We start from the raw sequence: 26,093 nt of genomic DNA, 5'->3' as shown, positions 1-26,093 counted from the left end.
TTGTTTGACAAACTTTTACTCAAATCTGGACTATCTAGTATGAAATGACAATATATGTGAGTAATCAGTAGATTTGATGAGTAGTGTTTTTTCAAAAGCAGTACAGTTCTTCATTGTGTTTCCTTCAGGGAAAAAGATTTGTACTTCTCTCGTATTTATATGTCCTCATGTTGTATGTCCTTATGATGTATTGAAAACAAATACTTGGGCCTAAAAATGAGCATCCATGGATGGAGGGGTCTCCATCACAACCTGAAGATGAATTGGAAGTTTGAAGACATAGGAAGGACATTAATAGAGCACTATCATATTGGGCAGAGTTGCAAGAGATGCTTCTGTATTCAGTGGTGCATTATAGGCAGCCATGGCCAGAAATGGCATCTGCAGGGCATGAATAAATTGAAATGAACTGGTCTGTCTTGTACCTGAGGTTGGAAAGGAAGAGGACAGGACAGAGAAATTCTGAGGCCCAATAGACCTGCACAGAGGAGGCAACAGACTCAAGCTAAGCTGCTCAGTGTCCTTCTAAGGCATTTGGAATGGATTCTAGAGCAGATTCCAGGATGGATTTGTCACTTTCTTGAATTCAGGAGTTATAATAAGAGCTCTTGGTTGTAAACAAAAATAACCAAAATGGAAGCAGACCTCAAACAGATCAGCAAGTTGTCTTTATTAAGCATTGTCGGAATGGCACATTTAAGGGGAGGAAAATGGTGACTGGTTACAAGAGGGGTCTGTTTTTTAGATCTCAACAAGAGTCAATCACAGCAGAATGTCTAGTGTGACTTAATCACTAGAGACTGAGGATATGCCGGTTGGGCATTCAGGAAACTAGTTGTGCAGGTTCAAGGCCTAAATCAGTTGTAAAAGCTTGAAACTCATTGTTATTGGGATTAAAGTCCAGAGCCCAGAGTCCATCATTTGCTTTTCTACCCGGACTCATTGTTACTGGAAAGGGATGAAAGCCCAGAACCCAAAGCCCATTGTTTGCCTTCCTTTCCTCCTCTTCAGGATCACACTGTCCTCCTTTTCTCCCCAGGGGCTGTCATTCCCCTTTTCTTAGGGGATGTTATTTTCCATATCTTTCACTTGATGATGGCCATATTCCAAAAAGCAGATGAACAGAAAGCTCCTCTAAAGTCAGAGTAAGGAAAAATATATATTCATGAAAAGAGGCAGAGAAGAAAGAGGGTGATTGGGGATTTGTGTTAGTGTTTATTCTATTGCTTCTCTACCAGAGTTCCATGAAACATAGACTTTGAAACACTTATAATAAATTTCTCCTTTTGTTTGTGCTAGTTTGATTCTTATTTCTAGTATTTACTTCCCCCTTCCTCTCAAACAATTATTTGGCTTCTGGGGTTTTTGTCTTCTGCATAATCAGATTTTGAATACCAATCTCTGAATATTCATATCCTGACTTTATTTTATTTCCCCTTTGAAATAAATCCCAAATTTGCCCCTAAGCAATAAAGCAGACTACTGTAGGTGTATCATTTTATATTTACCATTTCTTGCATTCACAGAAACCTAAGGCTCTGCGTACAAGATGTTGGTTGTTTGTACATCTGTTCATAAAGTTGTTGAGGCTTTGAATGCCAACTCTAAACTATATATGCTACTCATGCCAATTTAACGTCCTTTCTTCTTCTTCAATTACCAGTGAGAACTTTCTCGAGCTCTTTCTCAGTTATCTATTTCTGTAATGATATTTTCTTTAGAAGATCATCAGCTATCATGTTTTTCCCATCATGTGCTGAATTCCCAAATGGTGTTGTGTTTTCTTCTACTGATGTAACTTATTCCTCTAACCTCAATATCTAGGCAGAGATTTTTTTTTCTTACTCATAGGCAGTTGGAAACTTAACATGTTAATTTCTTCTACTATCTATAAGGTCAAGTACTTATTTCAGAGCTGTTAAAGGATCATCATGGACTGCTTTGAAACCATAGGCAGTGTCCAATCCAAACCACAGGGTCTGACTCCCTCTCACGCTTGCCTGCACCTCTGCCTCAGGGCCAATCACTTCTTACACTTCAGAGGCTTCATCCAGGTGCAAATCAATCTGCTGCTCTCCAGGTTCTCTCTGTGTGCTTCATGTAAATCCCCCTTTGGTGGGCTTTTCTTGAAAGTGTATTTGAAAGTAAAGGAATTTGTATTATTATTTGTATTAAATGCTGCCATTGATGTTCCATGTTAATTTTAGCTCCACCAGAGGCCCTGCTATGAACTGAATTGTCTCCCTCTAGTTTGTGTTTTGAACCCCTTAGTCATCAATGTTAGAATGTTACTATATGGAGATAGAGTCTTTAAAAATGTGTTTATGGCTAAAGAGGGCATATGGGTGGGACCTAATCCAATGACTGCTGTCTTTTTAAGGAGAGGGGAGTGAGAGACACAGAGACACAGGTGGTAGAGGGGAGACCAGGGTTTGCATGCACAGAAAAAAGACCATTCTGAGGACATAGCAAGATGGTGGTTACCTGCAAGCCAAGGAGAGAGGCCCTGGGAAAACCAGTCCTGTCAGAAACTTGATCTTGGGCCTCTTGCTTCCCAAACCAAAGATAAATTTCTGTTGTTTAAGCCACCAGGCTGGGTTACTTTGTTATGGCAGACTTAGCAGACTAATACAGAGTATGGTCACAGATATTTGAATCACAAATTGTATCTGAATCACAGCCTTTAAGGAGTGTGCCCCTTTGTGGCTAGGGTCATTCTCTTTCTTCAATGCCTTCTTCTAATCCTTTGGAGCTGTGATTCTGTTCTCCCCAAGACAAAAAAAAATATGAGAGTACTGAAGATTAGTCATTGGGAGAGCACAGAAGGATTGGCAGGATTGATGCAAAGATCTAAAAATTGGAAATTGTGCCTGATTCTGGGTTTGGTCTGGAATTAGTTTCTCTTTCTATCCTTTTTATCAAGCATCTGTAGACATTCCAGAAGAAAACTGCTTATGCTTAGGTGTTTGCATCTGGAAAGAAAGGTACTTGCATACTCCCAAAACATCCCTAATAGAAGTAGAGCTCCTTGGACAGGACATCTCCATCTCCTCTGAGGGATATATCTTTGGTCTTGGTTACTTTGAGTTGAAGAGGCTCAGCTATTACTCTCCTTCAGTGACTCAGAGGTCAGCTAATCTTCTGGCTGTTCACTCATCTGGGAGAAACCAGTGTGTTCTGAATGTCATCTCATGACTTCAAAGGCCATCTAGAAGAAAGTGTTCTTGATCTCCTGGCCACTCCAACATGCAAGCCAAAAGTAAGTCTTTGTGGCAATTAACCTTTATCAGGTCAAATATGCCCCATTGTTAGGGTCTTTCCCATCCCATGTCAGAATATCACCTATAGTCCCTGGCCCACTGTCCTCCCTGGACTGGTGATCTCTGAGAATGACCCCTGCTGACTAAAGCAACTGAAACTTACTCTGACTAGGATATTTGGGTGGATCCTGAGCGTCCTAAGTCTGTCATAATCTTACCTCAGTTATTTACTTGTGCTTTGCTATTGGAGAACACTAATGATAAAGAACTTGGGTCACTTTTTTTTGAAAATATAAATAATGAATCCCATGAAGTGATATAGGATGGCAGTAGGTCCTCCTTTTCCCAGAACTTTATAACAAATCTTGTAAACTTAAGGTAAACATTATCACTCTCATGGGCATGATATATAGGTTTTCTTGGGCAGGAGAGAACATGCAGAAGTCACACTATGGTATTTGTTAAGAGTTTAAATATGTCGTACTCCTAAAGGCTCAACGATTAAAGATTTGGTCCTCAATGCTGTTATGTTCAAAGGTTTGGAGAAGTAATTAGATTGTGAGAACTTTGATCTCATCAGTGGATTACTTATTGGAGAATTCATAGCTGACTGGACCACTGGAGGGTGATAGAAACTCTGGAAGGTGGGACCTAGATGAAGTGAGTGGGTCTCTGGGGGCATGCTCCTGGAGACTATACCTTGTCCCCAACTCCTTCCTCTTTCTCCTTGCTTCCTGGCAGCCACTAGGAGAGTAGCTTTCCTCTATAACACTTATCCAGTGTGTTGTTTCTGCCTGGAGGTCATCTGAGCATGGAGTGAACCTCTGAAACTGGGAGCCAAAATAAATCTTTCATCCTCCATGGTGATTTTCTCAGGTATTTTGTTATAGCAATGAAAACTAACACAGAGCTGGAACATCTAGTCCCTATTCTCCAGCCTTATCTGTCAATCCTGCCATGTCTGAAGACATGAAGAGCGTTTGCTATAACTGAGGTTGTGGACAGAAGCTAGAGAACTGCACTCTGAGGGTAGTCTATAGGAACTCCCTATCCCCAAACTCATACTTCCCAAATGTGATGGCTTCTGATAGACAGAGGACCTGGGATTCAGAAGACTGGTAGCTAGAATAGTTTGAAAGAATAGACCCAGAATGAAGCCTCTCACCCTCAGATACTGGGACTTTGGTAACTCGGCTAAGTCAAAGATGCAGGTGAGAGGTCATGGAGAAACTCTTTAGAGTCCTTCTGAAGAAGCTAGTCATTGCTATTTTGGGCCTTCATTAAGTTCAACAAGTTAAGCTACTATGCTGGGTATTTGGTAGGAGATGACCTGTGAAAGGCAGTGACTTGAAATTCATAGCTGATACCAAATTTGTATTCCATTCTTCCCTCACCTGGCTGACATGGTCTCTGGAATGATTTTGAAAGGATATGAGTGAGGATCTCCCTGTCTTTATATTCTCGTGACATTTTAGCTGAGTCCTGTTTCTTTTCTCTATCTCTCTCTCTGTCTCTCTCTGCCTCTCTCTCTCTCTCTCTCTCTCTCTCTCTCTCTCTCTCTCTCTCTCTCTCTCTCTCTCTTTTTTTTTTTTTTGCGGGGTATGGGGTACCAAGGATTGAACTCAGGCACTCAACCACTGAGCCACATCCCCAGCCCTATATTATATTTTATTTAGAAACAGGGTCTCACTGAGTTGCTTAGCACCTTGCTTTGGCTGAGGCTGACTCAGAATTCATGATCCTTCTGGCCTCCAGAGCCACTGGATTTATAAGCATGTTCTACCACAGCCAGCTTGAGTCCCATTTCTTGAATGTAAAATTGACATTGAACCACATGTCTTCCATGCTCAACTCCTTTATTTTACATATATGTTAAAATGATACTTTCTGTCCAAGGTTGTCCAAGGTAGAAACTTAGGAAGGCAAATAATAGGAGTGTAAGTGGGGCTTGACAGGAAGCTTACTTGGGTTGGCTGGCTGTGCAGGGGGAGATGGAAGGTCAAGGGTTCCCAGGGTGAGATCTTAGCTGGCAGACTCATGTTCTGGGGTAGATCCAGGATGTTGCAGGAAGCTCAGGTCTGAGGTAGGTCTAAGTATCAGGTTTGAGAAATGACAGGCGTTGCGTAGGAGCAATGGTTGGAGGGGAGAAGATTACAGGCTGTGGGCCAAAGAGAGGACACAGGAGAGAGCCAAGAAAGTTCTGGAGGCTCAGACACCAGAAGTGGAGAGGAAAGAGCAGATGGGTCAGCAAGTGTTCTTTTCTCTGGAAGAGAGAAGTATTCCTGGAAAGCCCACAGGAAGCTGCTACAGTGAGAGGCATTGAAAGGTAGAGACTAAAGCTATGGCTGAGTCCAGAAGGCAGGTCTAATCATCAGCCTCTCATCTTTGGTGACCAGCTCTTACATTTGCTGCCCAACTCTAGGCCTTATGTTCCAGTGGTTTAAGGATACAAATGCTACAATAATATATTATGGGCAAAACTCAGAACAACACATATATGATGCAAAAAACAATTATGCTTGTTAATATGAATTTGTGATATATTTTGGAGAAATATTAATGGATGGAAATGTGGCTAAATATTCATACTATTTTTTCTTCAGAATTTGGGGTATAATATATTTTTTTAATTTCCTTCTTAACAAGTTCAGTATATTTCTATAATTCTTGTTACTTATTCGGAGCAAAATGTTCAAATTTGCTTGGACACATCCTTCTCCTTGTAAGAGAAGGATGTGGGTGAGGAGTTTGAAATTCTACTCACATTTAATCACTGGTGCCTAGGTTGTGGTACAGGAGCATCTTCCTGTATTGGGGCAAGGAGTCCTTTGCAGGAAGGCTAAGCTTGATGTTCTTAGCTCTAACCCTGTGGATTGCTGCCAGTGTCTCCCATTTTCCAAGTGTAAGACCCTTTCCTGACGAAGGCATGTCAATCCTAGATCACCAGGGCTCCTGGGGCCCTCTAATTTGAGTGAACTTGTCTCTGCCAGGCAGAGAGGCCCATTGTCATTTGGTGAAAAGTCTCATGCATTCTCTCACTTTTGTCATTGATAATACTAGGACAGAAGCTCCAATCCTGGGAATACTTCTCCAGACTGCAGAACTCCTAGTGTATGGAAAAGATAATATCCTATTGAGTCAGATGATGTGCATTCTTGTTACCCTAGCCAAAATACTTTAATTCTAACAACCCCTGGTTCATCAATAAGATGAAGTCAATTATTCCTAACCCACAAGGTTGTTCAGAGAATTCATAGACATGCCTAGGAGAATACCTCAAATTAAGTAGGACCTTATTAAATGTTTGTGCCCTTTCTTCCTCAATTCCATGTGTATCCTTGTAAGTTCTAACTACCTCAAATATACCTGTGACAGTTCTTGTTTTTCATATATTAAGTAACAGGCACAAAGAGACTCAGTATTTGTTCAGGGCCACATGGCAGGTGTGTGAAGGGGTACCTTCACAGTAAAAGTTAGGAATTGTGCTTTGCTCTGATGTGTCAGACTCTTGAATGACTCTGCTTAGCTAAATATGTTCCACACTCATTCTCTGTCCACCACAGGGAAAGCTGTCATTTCCATTGCTTGTCTGTTCTATAGTGAATACTGCAAATTTAAAGCCAAGAATTTCATCCTGTAAGCTTGGAATTAGGGACTCATTCCCTTGGGCCTCCCAGGCTGCCCATATCCAACCATTCCATTCATCTTTTCATCATTATTTCTGATGATCTGATATGTGCAGGACTTGGTTCTAGGCCCTGAGGAGATTGCAGTGAATGCAATGGAAACCCTGGCATCCAGAGAGTATCATAAGGGGAGAGACAAAAATGCACACAAATGAAGAGAAGCCATGGGATCACAAACTGTGTTCAATACTCTTGAGAAATACTGAGTTCAGGTCAGGCATAAGGAAGATGTGTGTAGATCTTGCTCTTTTATCTATATACTGGTTAGGAAATACCTCACTGAGGAGCTGGCAGCTGACAGAAGAAGGAGAAACTTTAAAAAAGAATAGCATCTTCTGGTGAAAGTAAGATTGAGGCCAGGAACTAATGTGAAGACTCACTTCCAGACCCCCACAAATTCTTCCCCATAACAAGTCCAAATACATCTCTCCCTGTTTGTCCCCATGACAACAGCATTTGTCTCTCCTATTGGAGTAAGTTATGGTCTTTTTCTCTTTTGAAAAAATATTAATGAATTAAATTCAGGAGAAGCTGATGTGATCTCTACCTCTTCTCCTTTTCCCCTTGTCCTAGGCTGCTGTATATCATCAGAGAGGGTCTTAGCAATCAGACCATAGCTGGAGTACTGGGGTTTGGTCCTGTTGCCACATTCTGTGAGGAGAAACACATGGACTCATTGGAGGGAATGAAGAGCTCACTCACAGATGCTTTGTGACCCAGCTTCATCCTATTTGAAAGCATGTCATGTGGATGTGATGTTAGAAACATTTCCTGTAGACTAGCAGAAACACAAACACAGTGAAAAGGAGAGAGGCCCTGCAATCATATGAATTAGTACCTTATGATATATCTGATCAAATGAAGTAGGTGTCTATGTAGGCTGAGATCTAAGCAGCTGGGGGATTGCAAACACAGACGGGATGTACCTTCTCCTGGGAACATAACAGAGGGCTCAGATGGTTTGATCTGAAATTTATGGTTTCATGATTGAAGTGGGATGCCTGAGGGTAATTGATGGAAATAAATAAAGCTGGAACTTCCCACTGAGATCTTCCCAAGGATGGGTCCCAGGATGTTCCAATTGCTTCTGCTGGGTGTATTCATAGTACTCTTCAAGGATAAGGGTAAGTTCTGAAGAGGGAGGCAAAGATGGGTGGTGAAAGGGATGGCTTTGGAGGATGCTATGAGATGACTTAAGATATATATATATATATTTGTTTTTTTTTGTATATTCACAGGAAGCAGAGGAGAAGGACTGAACAGTACGGTGTATTTGGTTTGCAGTTCTTGGATAAGTAATAGGGGGATATTCTTGAGTTAGCATTGTCCTTCCACTCTTCTCTACTCCAGTGTGTTCTTTCTACCTTCAGACTTGGGACACAGATCCTTAATTCTTGGTGGTCTCATAGTTACTAATATTGGAGGAGGTAAAGACCTCTGAGAGAGGCTGGGGACAGTGTCATTTTCTTCTTGTGAGGTTTGAACTGCCTCAGTGTTTGGAAGCAGAATTACATTTTTTTGAGCATTTCTTTAAAGCTTTCCTTTCCTTCTGTAGTTATTCGAATTTGCCATTATTGTGAACACTATACTGTAACGGGTTGCCGTACTGGCATGACAAGCTGCTGGAAGTTTAATTATGAGTCAGGAAATAGGAGTTGTCGAACAACTAACTATTACTATCATGATCGCACTACAGGTAAGTGAAATTCAGAGACACAAAATATTACCGGTGTTGTCCACCATCCCTGGAGTTAAGTTTTAGAATCTGGGATCCTGGAAAAGTATAGGAAAATGAGTTCTCCAGATACACACCTGGACATGGGGCCTCTGTGGGAAGTAATTAGGTGACTTTTGCTTGATCATGGCCCCAGAGACATGAGGACTGAGGACTGATGACTCATTCTAGTCTTCAGAAAGTTGTTTAGGTTCCAGAGTGAAGCCACTGCAGGAAGATGATGAATTGAGGCAAGGCAATCACATTTGCTTTTCTTCTCTTCAGACAGATACCTCTTTAATTATGCAAAACTCTCATGTGAGCCCTGTGAGGCGGGAATGACCCAGCCATTGCATGACATACTGGCAGAAACATTTTGCTGCACTGATAAAAGCAGATGTAACGATGGCTCAGCAAATTTAGATACTTATCGTTTACTTCGACGTCCAACTCGTTAATATCATTAAAATATTTAAGACTGTAAACCATATCTCCTTGTATTCTTAAATATTTCCTTACCCAATGGCTACATCATCTTACATTTTATGTCTTACATTTTCCCCAAACCAAGACCACACTCTCTTCTCTAGTCCAGGATATATACTTTGGAAACTTGGTCTTTCAAGCATCCATACTTCCTTTGCTTGGAAAGAGGAAAGCCATAGGTCACAAAAACTTCAACTTTGCCTTCTGGTTGAATTTCTGTGTTTTTGCTATGTGATACCTCCTAGAAGTCTCTACTTGACCTTGTTTTCTGATGCTGAACCAGGCTAAAGACAAAATTATATAGTCTATTGCAAAAGAAGTATTTTCCTGGTCAAGCTTCTGAGGGGAGATCAGGAGTGAAAGAGGTTTTTGAAGCGGGTATAGAAAGAACTTGTATTAAGCAGAAGAAAGCATTATCTAACTTATGTGCAAAGAATAGTCAATGTACATGACATGGAGGTTACCATTTTTTGGAAGCTGTACTGGCCAGAGCTGTTCCTGACTGCATAGTCCCAGTCCACTTGTTTCTAGTAATCTTATTTTGCTCTCATGACCAAAGTCAAAGTATATCATGGTGAGCACTTATTTGAGTGTTGACCAGTAATTCTTTCTCTTGGCAGGCAAGGGATATTAGTTTTCAAAAATATCCCAATGTTACCTTGTATTTACCGATGCATCTATTGATCAAAACTGAGTATTTTTCATCTATTGACACAGACTTATTAAAGAATGATAAGAGTTACAGATGTCTCCTGTAGTTTTTTTTAAAACAAAATTAAAAGCCATGGAAGAATAATCTCTGAATTATTATTCACTCACTTTGGACTTTTTTTCCCCCTTGTTAACCTTCCTTTTGGAAGCCGTGTATGAATTATGGGTTTGTTTGAACATTACAAGGCAGGGAAGTTGCTTTTCTGGGAACTCCCTAAGTGAAATTCCCCAGTTCTAGAAAACTCATATCATGCTGATGCCCTGTCTTAGCTCATAGTCCTAGGTTCAAATGCAATCTCCTGGAGATTGGTGTAACCTGCCAAGCTCTAAACAACTTGTTTTCCCCATCTTTTTCCTGTTTTCCTCAGAAGCCTATTGCACTGAAACCCTTTGATGTGTTCCACTATAAATAAAGCATTCAATGGCTTTTCCCTTTGTTAGGATCAGACCCATCAGGTCTCTTCAACAGGTCAATGCCCCGCTTCAAAAATATATTTCTTATCTTTTGTGTGTATCTCTTAATATTGCCTTTCCAGCTTTTATTTCCATCTGGCTCGCAACTATGAGGGTTACCTATTCTCTCCTCCTGCAGGCCATGGCCAAGACCTTCCCATGTATAAGAATTTATAGGCACAATTAAACTTATTTTTTAGCTATAAAATTATATATATATATATATAAAATAGTATCACAGGTTTAACAGTATGTCTCTTGATAGTAAGGATTATGATTGCTTATTTGTTTCTAATATGTCATATGTACAAAAGTATAAAAATATTTGAATCTCCAAACTAAGTTGAAAATATATGCAATATATGTATGATGGAATTTTCTCCAAATTGTATAATGTTAGAATTAATACTATGTCTTAATCTCTTATAAAGCAGAAAAATATGGTAGATTCTGCCATTCAGCATTGGTTAATTCTTTCATATGGACAGAATGGAGATGGAGGCAGTAGGTTTTAAAAATGAAATGATTCCTTAGGAAATTGCTTGGATGTGTGATTAGTGCCTGGAATGGTCCCAAGCAAGGCAAAATCTTGTTGAAGCAGAAATTAGAAGGCTCAAATTAGAGAGGAAATTAAGAATAGATGGTGAAAAAAGGAACTAGCAGCAGGAAAAGTAAGAGATAAACCCTGAGCCACAGACAGATGGGGAGTGACTGAAACAAATGAGTAGCTAAATGTAAACCAAGTAATAACTCCATACATTATAGGTATTATATAGTATTGTTATTCTTCATTTTTGTTGTTATTAGATGAATGGCTCCTTGTCATTTTATCTCTCCTGGTTCAGTCCATCATCTACATTATTACCAGATGAATCTTTCTAAGACATTAATCAAGTTTTTCTGCTTAAGCCCCTGCAGTGAATTCTCTTTGCAAAAGTAAATTCAGTGCTCTTGGGTCCCTGCACAATCTGGACCGAATCCTGCCTTTTCAGCCTTATTTCTCAGTTCTCTGGACTCCAGTGTTCTACTCCAGTTAGCTTTGTTCTTCGTGGTCTTCAAAGTCATTTGGCTTATTTAACTCTGGGTCCCATACTGCCTTATCTGTCTGGATTGTTCTATTATGTCCTCCCAAATCATATGCCTTTTGAATGAATACTCAGCTACAATCTACCTCTTCCACCAAGCTGTTTCTAACTATCCTTCAGCCTCTGGAATCTGATCCCCTCTGAAATTCCTGTATTACTTTCTTTATTTCTCATTTAACCTCTAGAACATGTAGACTCAGACTGTTATTTTATTATTTATTTGAGACTGTTATCTTTTTAGATATACATGACAGTAGAGTGTATTTTGATATATTATATATACATGGAGTATAAATTATTCTAATTAGGATCCCATTCTTGTGCTTGTACATGATGTGGAGTTTCACTGGTCATGTATTCATATATGAATATAAGAAAGTTATGTCCAATTCATTCTACTGTCTCTCTTATTCCCACCCTCCCTTTTTTTGGTCTAATCCAATGAACTTATATTCTCCCCACTCCCCTTATTATGTGTTAGCATCCACAAACAGAGAGAACATTTGGCCTTTGGTTTTGTGGAATTGGCTAATTTCACTTAATATGACAGTGTCCAGTTCTATGCATTTACCAACAAATGTTATAATTTCATTCTTTCTAATGACTGAGTAATACTCCATTGTATTTTCTGTGTGTGTGTATATATACATACATATATATGTATATATGTACACATACATATATATAATATAAATAATATACATTATATATGTATATACATACATATATAATAATACATACATATATATATATATATATATATATATATATATATATATATATATATAGGCTGTTGTGAATTGAGCTGCTATACACATTAATGTGGCTACATCACTGTATTGTGATTTTAAGTCCGTTATATATAGAGGGGTGTGAGATAACTGGGTCAAATGTTGGTTCCATTCCAAGTTTTCCTAGAAATCTCCATTCTGCTTCCCAGAGTGGTTTCATCAATTTGCAGTCCCACCAGCAATGTATGAGTATATACCTTTCCCTCCACATCCTTGCCAACATTTACTGTTGCTATATTCTTAATGATTGCCATTCTAATTGGAGTGAGATGTAATCTCAAGCGTAGTTTTGATTTGTATTTCTCCAATTGCTAGACATGTTGAACAGTTTTTCCTATATTTGTCGATCAATTGTATTTCTTCTTCTGTGAATTGCCTGTTTAGTTCCTTAGCCCATTTATTAATTGTGTTAATTTTTTTTGGCATTAAGTTTTTTGAGTTCTTTGTATATCCTGTATATTAATGCTCTGAGTTGCAGGTGATAAATATTTTCTTCCTTCAGCCTCTGGAATCTGATTATCTTTGAAATTACTGTGTTATTTCTTTTATTTCTCATTTAACATTTAGAACACTTAGATTGAGACTGTTTAGCCTTATATTTTCATCCCAAAATGCTCATTCCTTTATGGTGCTTCATAACATGAGCCCATCCTGGTTTACTCACCCAACAAATGTCCATAGTGATGATGTGATGGTGATGTACATTTCCGATGAGAGTCATAGCCTTCTCTACTTTTTTCTTCTTTCCCAGCAACCACAAAGGCAGTGTGTTGTGAGGGCAGTAGCAAAGGGTCAGGCATCAGGAGACTACAGTTCTTATTTCAGAAATTTGCTATCCTAATTTGAACAGCTGGTCTCTGTGTTTCAGTTACTTTACCTGTAAAATAAAGATTTAATGAAATGTTGTTAATTACTTTCAGCTCTAAAATCCATTCAATTTTTAATCAGTTGTTTAAGGACCAACTCAAGTATGTTATTCCCAGTCATTCTTTTTTACATACTAAACTCTGTACTTCTATTTAGTGTCACTGCTTTCAAGTGCACGTGCCTTCTCAAGACTATTAAGCTCGTTGAGGGTAGCACATGTCTTATATTTATTGTTCTTTATAACACCAAATATTGCTGAGTATATAGTGGGGATCAAGTATGTTAAAATAATTTCATTTTCTATAACTTTAGCTATTAGCCCCCAGGAGCTGAAAGGGACCTAGAAATCTATCTTTATTTCTTGGAAAGCTGGGAATGGAACCACCATTTGACCCAGCTATTCCCCTTCTTGGTCTATTCCCTAAAGACCCAAAAAGAGCATGCTACAGGGACTGCTACATCAATGTTCATAGCAGCACAATTCACAATAGCAAGACTGTGGAACCAACCTAGATGCCCTTCAATAGACGAATGGATAAAAAAATGTGGCATTTATACACAATGGAGTATTACTCTGCATTAAAAAATGACAAAATCATAGAATTTGCAGGGAAATGGATGGCATTAGAACAGATTATGCTAAGTGAAGCTAGCCAATCCCTAAAAAACAAATGCCAAATGTTTTCTTTGATATAAGGAGAGTAACTAAGAACAGAGTTGGGAGGAAGAGCATGAGAAGAAGATTAACATTAAACAGGGGTGAGAAGTGGGAGGGAAAAGGAAAGAGAAGGGAAATGGCATGGAAATGGAAGGAGACCCTCATGGTTATACAAAATTACATACAAGAGGAAGTGAGGGGAAAGGGGGGAAAATAAGGTGGAGAAATGAATTATAGTAGATGGGGTAGAGAGAGACGATGGGAGGGGAGGAGATGGGGGATAGTAGAGGATAGGAAAGGCAGCAGAATACAACAGACACTAGTATAGCAATATGTAAAACAGTGGATGTGTAAGCGATGTGATGCTGCAACCTGTATACCGGGTAAAAATGGGAGTTCATAACTCACTTGAATCAAAGTGTGAAATATGATTTGTCAAGAACTATGTAATGTTTTGAACAACCAACAATAAAAATAAAAAAAATTAAAAAATCTATCTTTATATCAGAATACTTAATTACTTTTTTTATTTAGTAGCAAAGTCCCTGTCCTGAAATTATTAATATTCAATGAGATGTCCCAAGAAGGAAGGGCAGATCTAATATTGATCTAGAATGAAGTATGATTATCTTGTGAATCAGGCCTTCTCAACTGCAATACAATGGAGATCTTCCCATCTTCTAAGGTCTTCTTCAATTTCTTTCTTTGGTGTTCTGTAGTTTTCATTGTGGAGGTGTCAACAAACATATGAAAAAATATTCATCATCTCTAGCAATTAGAGAAATGCAAATCAAAACTACTCTAGATTTTATCTCCAGTCAGAATGGCATTGATCAAGAATATAAGCAAATATAAGTCATGGCGAGGATGTGGGGAAAAAGGTACACTCATTCATTGCTGGTGGGATTAAAACTTGGTGCAACCACTCTGGGAAGCAAGTATGGAGATTCCTTAGAAAACTTAGAATGGAACCACCATTTGATCCATCTATCTCACTCTTTGGTTCATACCCAAAGGACTTAAAATCAGTATACTACAGTAACACAGCCACATCAATGTTTATAGCAGCTCATTTCACTATAGCTAAACTATGGAACCAACCTCAGTGAAGAAATGTGGTACATATACACAATGAAATACTACTCATCCATAAAGAAGAATGAACTTATGGCACTATAAATTACTTGCCTGTAAATGGATTGAACTGGACACTATCATGCTAAGTGAAATAAGCCAATTCCCCCAAACCAAAGGCCCAATATTTTCTCTGATCAGCAGATGCTGATCCATAATGAAGAGGGTGGTAGGGAAGAATGAAGGAACTTTGGATTGTGCAGAGAGGAGTGAGGGGAGTGGAGACATATATGATTACACTACTGGTGTGACTCAGCACCATGTACAGCCAGAGGAATGAGAAGTTGTGCTCCATTTGTGTATAGTGTGTCAAAATGCATTCTACTGTCATGTATAACTAATTATAACAAATTAAAAAAAGATTTTCCTCTTAAAACCCAGTGTCACATAGAATCCTAATGTAATCATGCACTAGTATAAATTTAAGTCCTTGCAGGATGTGGTGGTGCACACCTGTAGTCCCAGTGGCTTGGGAGGCTGAGACAGGAGGAGTACAAGTTCAAAGCTGGCCTCAGAAAATCAGGCACTAAGCAACTCAGTGAGACCTGGTATCTAAGTAAAATATAAAATAAGGCTGGGTATATGACTCAGTGAGTTCAATCCCCAGTACCCAAAATATAAAGAAATAAAATAAAATAAAATAAAAATTGTAAAGAATGAAAAAGGAGGCACTGGGAATTGTGGCTTAGTGATAGAGCGCTCGCCTAGCACGGGCGGGACTTGGGTTCGATACTCAGCACCACATAAAAATAAAGGCATTGTGTTATGTCCATCTACACCAAAAAGTAAATATTAAAAAAAAGAATGAAAAAAGAGACAGAAGCAAGGTGCAGAAGCAAAATGGCTAAATGGCAAAATGACTGCTTGTTGGAGCTGCCAACTTTATTCATACCAATAGGTTACATTTGGTCACTGGCATCAGTAGTACATTATCGTTCATTGTATCATTAGGCAGGTTACATTCTCAGCAACATTATGCAGCTTATTCCTCAGTTACATACTAAGTTGTAATGTGCAATGTTTTTTTTAAATTGGTTGTTCAAAACATTACAAAGCTCATGACATATCATCTTCCATACATTTGATTCAAGTGGGTTATGAACTCCCATTTTTTACCCCAAATACAAGTTGCAGAATCACATCGGTTACACATCCACATTTTTACATAATACCATATTAATGACTGTTGTATTTTGCTACCTTTCCTATCCCCTACTATCCCCCTCCCCTTCCCTCTCATTTTCCCTCTCTACCCCATCTGCTGTTGTTTAATTCTCTCCCTTGTTTTTTTTTCCCCTTTCCCCTCACAAACTCTTAGGAGCTTTGTGTAGTTCTCAAGAAAGTTCATTGTATAAAGTTACTGTTATGTGGACAGGTTCAGGAGCAGCAGGAACTTGGTGAAACATTGTGGTTAACAACCTTTATTCCCAGGAACTGAGTGTCTGAGATCAAGGTGGAGGCTGTTAAGACTCTAGCACAGAGCCTCCTCATGGAGGGCATTACCACAGCAGGTAGGTATCCTGCACCTTTACACAGAAACTTTCCTAGGCATTGAGCACCTATTAGTTATCTTACTAGTTCTTGGGAGAAACTGCAGAATGTTTCAGCTGTAAAAAACAAAATGCCTATTATTCCTTGGGAGTTTGTTCATCAGAGGAAATTCACTGTCTTATATACTTCCACAACTAGAACTCTTACAAAAAACAAACAAAAAATATAGAACAACTAGGACCACAAAAGAAAGGTGTTAAGACAAAATCAAAGTCTAGTGTGACCTAAACCTTCAAAGAGCTCAGAAATGTAAAACTATGTATTAAAATTTTATTCACAAAAATAGAGCTCTATCTTGTGGAATGAAGAATTGTTAGAATGAACAAAGTTGAGGATACAAAGACTAAAGTTGTCACAAAAAATGCAGAAATTGATAAGGGAGGGGATAATGGGTAGCAAATCTTGGAAGTCACTGTAGAAGGCTGCTATGTGGGAAGGTTATTTTTTTTTTTCTACTTCCATTTAAGGCTCCAGAGATGAAGCTAGGGAAGTTCCACTTGCTCATTCCTATTCCCTGAATAGAAATGTCCTGAAATGTTGGAAAAACCAATTTAATTAAAAACATGTGAAAGAAAAGTCTGCAAATGAACCTCACATAATAATGTTGTGAAAAAAAGTTCACTGAATAACACACTTATAGAAAAAATTTTTAAAAACATCAGAAAAACATATTTCTGAAAGACAAAAACTCAATGTGACTTTTCAAAATTGAAAACAACTAGGTGGAAGGTTAGAAACTATGACAAATCAACATCAATCAGAATAAGTGCTCAACTTTCTCCTTGCTTCCTTAAGGCTTCAGTCTAAAACCATTTGGGCTGAGCAAGGTAGGCTCCAGTGAAGGAGACACGTGGATAGAGGCCCAGCATAGGGTGTTGGCAGCATTGATTATATGGCATTATATGGCAACATCTGAGTAAGTATAGACAGCATCCATTCACTTTGGATTAGATTGCCAGAACATGATTATTCTGAACAGGGCTTTATGCAGAGTGAGAGAGTAGTGGAAACGGATCAACCTCAAAATGTTGCTGGAGTCTGAGTATACTGAAAAGGGTATCACATGAATCTTGATAGAATTCAAGCAGTGTGAAGAGGACCACTAATATGGAAGATAGTAGCAGTGGCTTGGTGAGGAATATTGTAACTCAAGTGACATGAGTGGTGACTCAGAAAAGGATGTGGAAACTGAGTTGAGAAAGGTATCTGTATAAGGGGACAGTAACAGTGGCCTGGAGTAGGGCTATGAAGCCCCAAAAGGGTAGGATAGTGACAGTGGAAATTTGATTATATACAAAGGGGGTTGATCAAATAAGCAATGTATAGAGAATGATAGAAATTCAATTACTCACTAGAATATAAATTATAAATATGGATTGAGGGGGAAATAAAACCAGAACGAATCCTAGATGTAAATGTGTGTGTTTATGTACACATTTGTATGTTCTCTAGAGGTGACTGTGGATAGACCAAGTACAGAGACACTTCAATAACAATAATCTTGCCTATCACTCATATTTTGCTTTCTGGATGTCCTTTCCCACTAAACAGAACTAGAGACCTTCATAGGGAAAGTATAAAATGAGACTGGAATATTTGCCTTGGGAAAAATAAGAATGTGTTCAAAGAATGTTGGGGAATGCTGGAAGGACACAAAATTAAATTTGAAATGACTCTCACAGGCCAAATTTGAACATCAAAATAGCCAAGGCCTGGTGGTGTATGCCTGTAATGCCAGCTACTCAGGTGGCTGAGGCAGGAGGATCACAAGTTTGAGGCCAGCCTGGGCATCTTTTTGAGTGAGACTGTGTATCAAACAAAAGAAAAAAGAATGTAGCTCAGTGGTAGAACACTTTGGGTTCAAGCCCCGGTGCACAACAAACAAAAGTAGTAAAAAAATAATTATTTGAACAAAACAGTAATTATGAATTAATGTGTATAATCAAAAAATAAGAAAATTCTCTTTAAAAAATTTATTTTTTAGCTTTAGGTTGACACAATATCTTTAAATTTTATGTGGTGCTGAGGATTGAACCCCAGTGCCTCAGGCATGCTAGGTGAGCACTCTACCGCTGAGCCACAAACCCAGCCTGAGCCTTTTTCTTATAGAAGAATGCCAACTAATAAGTACAAAAGAAATATTGGAATTGAAAAAATTACTATCTATTAATAATCATGATAGTAATTAATTCAGTTGAAAATCACTAATGCATATTAAAACTAGTTGATGAAAGTTGAAAGATAATGAAATGTTTGTGTCTTAAATGTCCCTACAGGTCCATATGTCAAAGACCTGGTAGCTAGCTTGTGGTGCTATTGCAAGGTGGGGGAACTTTTAAGAGGTGGGGTCTAGTGGAAGAAAGGCACAACCTTAATGGGAACATTGGGATCTGCACTCCTTCTTCTGTCTTTGCTTCCTGGCCACATGAGGTGCATAGGCCTCCTCTGCTATGTATTTCGGTCATGATGTACTATACTACCAAATATACAAAGCAATAGGGCCAAGTGATCTTGAACTGAAACCTCTAAAACCATGAGTTGAAATAAACCTTTCCTCCTTTTAATTTGATTATTTTTGGTATTTTGTCACAGCATTGAAAAATTGTTTTGTGGTCTCAAATAATCTCCCTTCAAAATAGTTGTTAATTACAAAGAAAAAATGAGTAATTTTATAGAAGAGGAATAATTTTGTTGCCAATTAACATCACTAGTGATGAAACAAAATCATATGCCCCTTGATAGGAATATTATGACCTTCCTGCCAAAGATGTATATCCCAAATCAAGCAGAAATATCAGGCAGGCTGAATCTGAGGGACATTCACAAAATACTAGCATAAGTTATTTAAATTATTGAGATCATTTTTGAAACTCAATAAAAGATTATGAAACTATTCCAAGTTGGGGGTGGGGGAGCTAAAAGGACATGGCAACTATCAGCAATATTGTGAATACTGGGTTGAGGTATTTTGCTATGAAAATATGACTGAGAGATTGATGAATTTAGTGTCTGTGGTTTACATGATAGCAGTGTATCAGTGTTCATTTTGTAATGAAGATTACTGCATTGTGGTTATTTGGGAAAATGTCACTGATTTTAGGAAACACACTGAAGAATCTGGGGCTTATGAGGCATAGTGGCATTGACTTATTCCCAAATGGTCCAGAAAAAAATAAATTCTGTTTGATCAAATTAAGATCAGGTTAAATTATATGACTTAGTCTAGAGTTTGGTTGCATTAGAAAGTAAGTATGCATCAAAACTTAGAATTTACATAGCTAGAAAAAATGACAAGAAATGTTCAATAAAGACTTGTATAAATCATTTCAGACATGAACACTGTACTTTTAGCCTCTGCTTTCAATGTGAAAAGATGTTAGGAAAGTATGTATCCTACTGCAATAACTATAAAAATGTGTAAAGTAATAAAAAGTCAAATATTTTAAAAAAACATTTTAAATAACATATTTAAAATAATACGTAAATTCAAAGCAAAAAGAAACTCGAAGCCAGAAAAGAACAAGCACTTATTAAAGTAGGACAGAGACAAACAGTAACTTTCTTCCTTGAAGATACCTGAAACCTTTTCACTGCTGATGAAAGAATAGGCTTGCCATAGACAGATTTGGGTCACTAGGAGACACCAGCATATTTTAAAATTTGATTTTATTATTTTTTTTGCCAGCATATTTTTTAAACAGTCTTTTGGGAAGAATGGTAAAGATCATCACTATGCTAGCCACAAGAAAGGGGAGTCTATAAACTTCTGCACACTGCATCTTGGGCTGCTGTTTAGATTCAGCAATGCACTGATTACCCATTTGAGTCCAATGAGATAGAACATACACACACACAAACATGTTATGTGAAGTGGGTTTATTATTTCCACATAGGCCACAAGGGAAAGACCTCTCAGATACATTGTGAGCTCATCCCCTAAGGCTCAAGAAATCTGTCCTAGAGAGACAGACTTCACTGAAGTGTGCCCCATTTGGCACCACAGCCGAGGGACCCTAAAAGGCAGCTCACCCTGGATTATGCACACAGGGATCATGGGACACTGGGAAAAACTTTGAAGGACATCCTGCTTTTACAGGGAACATTTGTGTAGCAGTGGGAGGTAGGAAGGTGATAGTGGAGGTGGATAGCAAAGGAGGAAAAGAATAGTTTAGAAAAAGAGGGAAAGAAATTAGAGTTGAGATATGGCATGGACATACATCTTGTTAAGTCTCCCAGAAGCAAGAAAATTTAGAGGTGATATTATTGGGTTATGAGAACCTTAATGAGTGCATTAACAGAATTGAATGGATTAAGTAGATGGTAACCATAGGTAGATAGGATATGGCTGGAGGATGGGGGTCACTGGCAGTGTGCCTTTGGAGTATATATTTTGTCCATTGGGAGGAGAGCACTCCTCCTAACCCCGTTTCTGGGTTATCAAGTCCTGAGCTTCTTTCCTCCTCCACACTCTTCCACGATGATGTTCTGTCTCACCCTTGGGACCAAGGGTCTATAGATGGAGTTGGTCATCTATGGACTGAGACCTCTGAAAGTCCAAAATAAACTTTTACTTCTTTACATTGTTCTTTTCAGTTCTTTTGGTCTCAATGGGGAAAGGTGACTAAATAACCTTTTTTTTTTTTTCAGTGCTGGGGATTGAACTCAGGGTTGCACTTGTTCATAGGCAAGTAGTTTACCACTGAGCCACCTCTCTAGCCCATGAACCGGTATCCTTGGAATGCCAAATGACTGTGCTTGAGCTGGGAAAGCACTGGGAAGTCCATTGTTTCCTATCTCCTGCTAACATGTGTAAGAATGTTTACTCTGTTAATGTCAGGAAAATAAGGATGACTTATTTTCTGAAGATGGCATCATGAACTGGTGGAAATAACTTTGTGTCCATGGAGCAAAACCTTCAGTGTCCACCATACTATTCGTTCTTATGTTTGCTTAATCATGGTAAAGATAAATGTGATATTTAATTACAGATACATGTGTATTTTTAATTGGAGCTTTTATGGTCCATCTCACCTATCTAAGCTAACAAAGAGATTCTAGAATGGTCCTGTTTTAAATCTTACTATACAGGGCAGACTTTTTGGAGAAAGGAAATGCCATTCTCTGTCATGGGGGAATCCATTGTTCACAATCATCATTGACTGACCATGGGAGCCACGCTGAAGGCACCACGAAGGATGATGTGGGGTTAAGGAGGGAGCATGGGTACCATCAGGACAAACAGGCCAGGAAAGCCAGGGAAGACAAGAGTGTGAAGAGTGAGGTACATCTGTGACATTTCAAATGTGATCTCAGGGGAGCAAAATCCTAGAGTCTATAGTTACAAGAATTGTAGTCGCAGCATTCATGAACATAAGTCCGATTGTGGAAGTCATATGTCAAGTTTTTGCAGAACTTCTGACACACTGTATATAACACCTGGAGAGTGTTATCTGCAATAGGAAAGAGTCATAGAAAAAGTCAGTGATCTAAGATCTAAAGGCTGGTCAAACTTGGCACCACTCAGGCAGCAGGGGATACATAGGGATGGTCTCCCAGCTTATATTTCCAAAGAACACCAAGTAGAAATTGCTGGCCAGTAGTGGTTGGGTTGTTTGCCAGTGTTCCTGGAAACTCTGCACACCAGCTTGATTCCTTTTCTTGCTTTGCAAATAGTGCTCTTGTGTCTTCTTGTGTAAAAATCTGGTGACCCATTTTTATTGGGAATATAAAATCTCCACCTATTCTGTCCCATTTCCCAAAGTCCTCTTCTGACTGCATACACATAGACCTGTGCTCCTCATGCTCAGGAGCAGTCTGTGATTTGGTTCTTCCCCTGAGTTTGCCACAAGTCTAAAATATAAAATTGCTGAGATACTCTCCTACTACTTATAAGGTTCTCCCAGCATTTCCCTGATCCTCTTACTTACTTACCCTGGAAGATCTTTAGGCTCATGCATGACTCATTTTTCTTAGTATGACAAACACCAAATCCTCTTCTACAACGATCTGAATGTGTGCGAAGATGGCAGATTATGCATCTTGTAGATATTGCTTCTGGAGAGCACAGAGCTTGTTGTGAGATCAGGCAGAAGAAGAGAATTTGCATGGAGCTGGAAATATTACAACTGCAGGGAGTGGGGTGGTTAGGGGGTGGGTGGTTGGATGAAGAGCCGGTGGTGGAGTATTTAGGCAGTACACCGTTGGACCTTTTACCAAATCCTCAATCCATAGGAATAAAAATAAAATGCCATTATGCAAATAAAAGGACTCAGTTCTTTTAATCTGGGTGACTTTAAGCAAAAGGTTAGCCTTCATATGATTGATTTCTCCAGATTAATTTGATAAAAGTATGCAATGTACATGTATAAATATACCACAGTTAATTCCATTTTTATATCTATAATGCACTAATTATATAAAAATAAATATAAGGAAGATGAGTAGAGAAAGGGAAACAGGAGGAGGAAGGAGGGGAGGGAAAGAGGTGGCACTAGGGACTCAATTGGAGCATTATCCCATGTATGTTTGATTATGTCAGAACAAACTTCATGAAAATGGCAGATTAGAGAAGTTCACTTTCCTGGTTGCTCTGTGGCTGAATCAAGAATTCAGACACAACTTCTCAGCAAGATGAGAAAGGGGGACTTTTCTGGGAATTAACTCCAGACATTCAAAAATAGATCAGGGACTCAGATGGTCAGCTTATAGAAAAAATGGCCAGTGCTACTGGTAGTGGCACTTGCAGGTGCTATCTTCTCTGTACTAAAAATAGTGGAGGGATACATCAATTAAAGGAACCCCTATTTTTAGGAGGTCTTTGGTGTGTCTGAATATAGAGAAATCAGAGATCAAACACACTGCCCTATTCACCTGAAAGGTGTCCTGCACAACTTTGTGTGGGAAAAGAAGCTGAACTGCTCCAGACTACCAGGGAAATCAGAGGAGGGAAGCATTTTTACAGTTCACTATGGGATCTGAATCCTGACAACTGTGCCTAACCAGAAAAACAGGTTTGGCAAACCCACACCACATGGCATAATGTGTGTCTAGTGACCAGAAGAAAATAAAATGTGGAGACGGGTTTGTACAGGGGAGAACTGGTTGGGGAAACACACCAGAACCATCCTCCTCCACCCCCTCCAGAACAACAGTTTGATAGCTCAGCTAGGAGAGTTGCTAGAGAGTCCTGCCAGGCTGGGAGAGATGCACCCTGGTGAGAATTCAAAAGGCTAGGGGAGCCTAAACCCAAAAGTCCACAAGTATCTGAGGGGAACAAGAAGAAACTGGGCCCTCCATTACACCAGTGAAACTCAGGGTTTTTTCTTGGAGGAGTCTCCTAGCATGGTCCTGCAACTGCCCTGCTGGGAGGTGCACTGATTGAAAATCTTCAGATCAATCCACCATTAAAGGAAGAACCTGTAGCCTAAATGAACCTAAACTCTGTCCCCAGGAGTCCTGCCTAGGGATCTCCCATCACACTTCAGCTTCCCCACCTAAAACATCTGAGAAGGGAAGCTGAGAATTTTTGAACTCCAACTGAAACAATCCTTTAACTTTAACCCAATCAATGAATTGGCAAAAGACCTGAACAGACACTTCACAGAAGAAGAAATATAAATGGTCAACAAATATAAGAAAAAAATCAACATCTCTAGCAATTAGAGAAATGCAAATTAAAACTACACTGAGATTCCATCTCACTCCACGTCAGAATGGCAATTATCAAGAATACAAGTGACAATATTGGTGAGGATATGGGGGGAAAGGCTCACTCATACATTGCTAGTGGGACAGCAAATTTGTGTAACCACTCTAGGAAAGCAGAATGAGATTCCTTAGAAAACTTGGATGGAACCACCATTTGACCCAGTTATCCCACTCCTTGTGTACCCAAAGGACTTAAAATCAGCATACTACAGTGATACAGTCATATCAATGTGTATAGCAGCTCAAGTCACAATAGTTAAACTATGAAACCAACCTGGGTGTGCCCTTCAATAGATGAATGGGTAAAGAAAATGTGGTCTATATACACAATGGAATACTATTCAGCCATAAAGAAGAATGAAATTATGGCACTTACCAGTAAATGGATGGAACTGGTCACAATCATGCTAAGTGAAATAAGCCAATCCCAAAGAACCAAAGATCAAATGTTCTGATATGTGGATGCTAACCCATAACAAGGGAGGGTGGGTAGGGGAAGAATAGAAGTTCATTGAATTAGAGAAATGGGAATGAAGAGAAAAGAGGGGGAATGAGAATAGAAAAGTCAGTAGAATGAATCAGACATAACATTCCAATGCTCGTATATGAATACACGACCAGTGTAACTCCATATCATGTACAACCACAGCAAATGGGCATAAATTTATGAGTGGAAAGAATGTCCTAAGGGAAATCTTTCTGAATCATGAGGACTGGTAGGGTCAAAGGAAATAAGTAGGATGGAGGTGCAGTGATGTAGAGGCTTGTGCACCTGCAGGAGAGTGGTAGAACTTTGAGAAGAACAGAAAGTTGGCAAGGAAAGCAGAGAGGCATTCGGAAGGCTGGTTTCTACTTCATGAATATGGTCAAAGCTCATCCCCACATGGACACAATTACACATGTAGAATTTCCCTGGAGCTCCCTGGATCCTGTCGCTGGATCCCCACTCCTCAGATCTGGGACTCACCCACAATGAGGCAGGTGAGGCAGAAGAGTGACAAGAAGCGTTTGTTCATTCTGATCCAGAGGTTTCTTGTGCAGGGGAAAAGAAATAAGAAACTGGGGCTTGTAAGCACAGATCTGTAGGCTCTAGGGAGGAGACTTTCTCCTTTATCATAGGCTAGTGATTATTCATGCTTAATGGGAGCCAATAACACAAGGTTTCTTCCTGGAGCTCAAGTGCATTGCTTGGCCTCCCCACAGCAGAAAATAACAGTAATAAAAAATAAGGTTCATTGTAGTAATCACAATTGTACCATAGTTCCCACAGGCAAATGGATCTAGGAACCTCTGGGGATACCAAAATCCACGGGTGTTCAATATATAAAATGGTGTATTCACATATGACTTATGCGTATACTCTGGTAAATTTTAAATCATCTCTAGATTATTTGTAGTTCCTAATATAATGTAAATGATAACTAAATGGTATATTGTACTGATGAGAGAATAATGACAAGGAAAATGTCAGTACATGTTCAGTACAGACGTGACTAATTTTTTCCTAGTATTTTTGATCTGTGGTTGATGCAGAAGTTGTGGCTTTGAGGGCCACTCTGTTGTTGTTATTAATTATTATTATCCTTATTTCACAGAGGAAGAAACTGAGACTTGGTGAGGCTTGGTGAAACAGAATTTTACTCATGGCAACACACCTAGTGACAGAGAGTATGAGTACTCACAGAAAGATTTTCTAATTCTGGAGTCCACACTTTTTGCCACTGTGATTCAATGCCTTTTTTGAGATTTATATTCAACAAATATTCGTGGAGAACTTTTAGATGATAGACACAGTTCAATGTGCTGAGGGAAGAGCAATGAATATGTAGACAACCTTGTAGACACCTCACTTTATAAGGGAGAAACAGGAACATGAAAGAGACAAAAAGATGCAGAGCCAGTGACAAGCTGAGCCTCCCATCTAGAGATTCTTAACCCAGAACTCATTCACTCTATCAGAAATCTGTCCTGCAAAGCCAGAGAATGTTTG

General features: G+C 39.0%; 2 protein-coding genes across 2 annotated transcripts in view; one reads left to right on the top strand and one right to left on the bottom strand.

The window, feature by feature from the left end:
* The window catches only part of LOC144376699 (uncharacterized), a 38,676-nt gene extending 29,531 nt beyond the window's left edge, over positions 1-9,145 (top strand). Inside the window, exons 3-4 of the mRNA XM_078044961.1 lie at positions 8,424-8,646; positions 8,950-9,145. Coding sequence (XP_077901087.1) covers positions 8,424-8,646; positions 8,950-9,118 — 392 coding nt within the window. The 3' untranslated portion in view covers positions 9,119-9,145. The remainder of the gene's footprint in view (positions 1-8,423; positions 8,647-8,949) is intronic.
* Positions 9,146-21,721: 12,576 nt separating this feature from the next.
* On the bottom strand, positions 21,722-25,119 carry Pate3 (prostate and testis expressed 3). The gene is made up of 3 exons (XM_005330767.3): positions 25,071-25,119; positions 22,328-22,450; positions 21,722-21,846 (listed from the first exon to the last, which is right to left on the bottom strand). Exons 1-3 carry the CDS (start codon positions 25,117-25,119, stop codon positions 21,722-21,724), a joined length of 297 nt encoding a protein of 98 aa, XP_005330824.1.
* Between the last annotated feature and the right edge of the window lie 974 nt (positions 25,120-26,093).

The sequence above is a fragment of the Ictidomys tridecemlineatus genome, chromosome 4, assembly GCF_052094955.1.
Source record: "Ictidomys tridecemlineatus isolate mIctTri1 chromosome 4, mIctTri1.hap1, whole genome shotgun sequence".
NCBI lineage: Eukaryota > Metazoa > Chordata > Mammalia > Rodentia > Sciuridae > Ictidomys > Ictidomys tridecemlineatus.
This window is presented reverse-complemented; position numbering and strand designations above follow the sequence as displayed.

Bases quoted from the DNA above. Each gene is read 5' to 3' on its own strand.
- Pate3 (XM_005330767.3), bottom strand. From the start codon at position 25,119: ATGAACAAACGCTTCTTGTCACTCTTCTGCCTCACCTGCCTCATTGTG. The intron at 22,451-25,070 runs GTGAGTCCCAGA...TGTGCTCTCCAG, and splicing joins CCTCACCTGCCTCATTGTGG to AAGCAATATCTACAAGATGC. The intron at 21,847-22,327 runs GTAAGTAAGTAA...TTCCTATTGCAG, and splicing joins GAGCCTAAAGATCTTCCAGG to ATAACACTCTCCAGGTGTTA.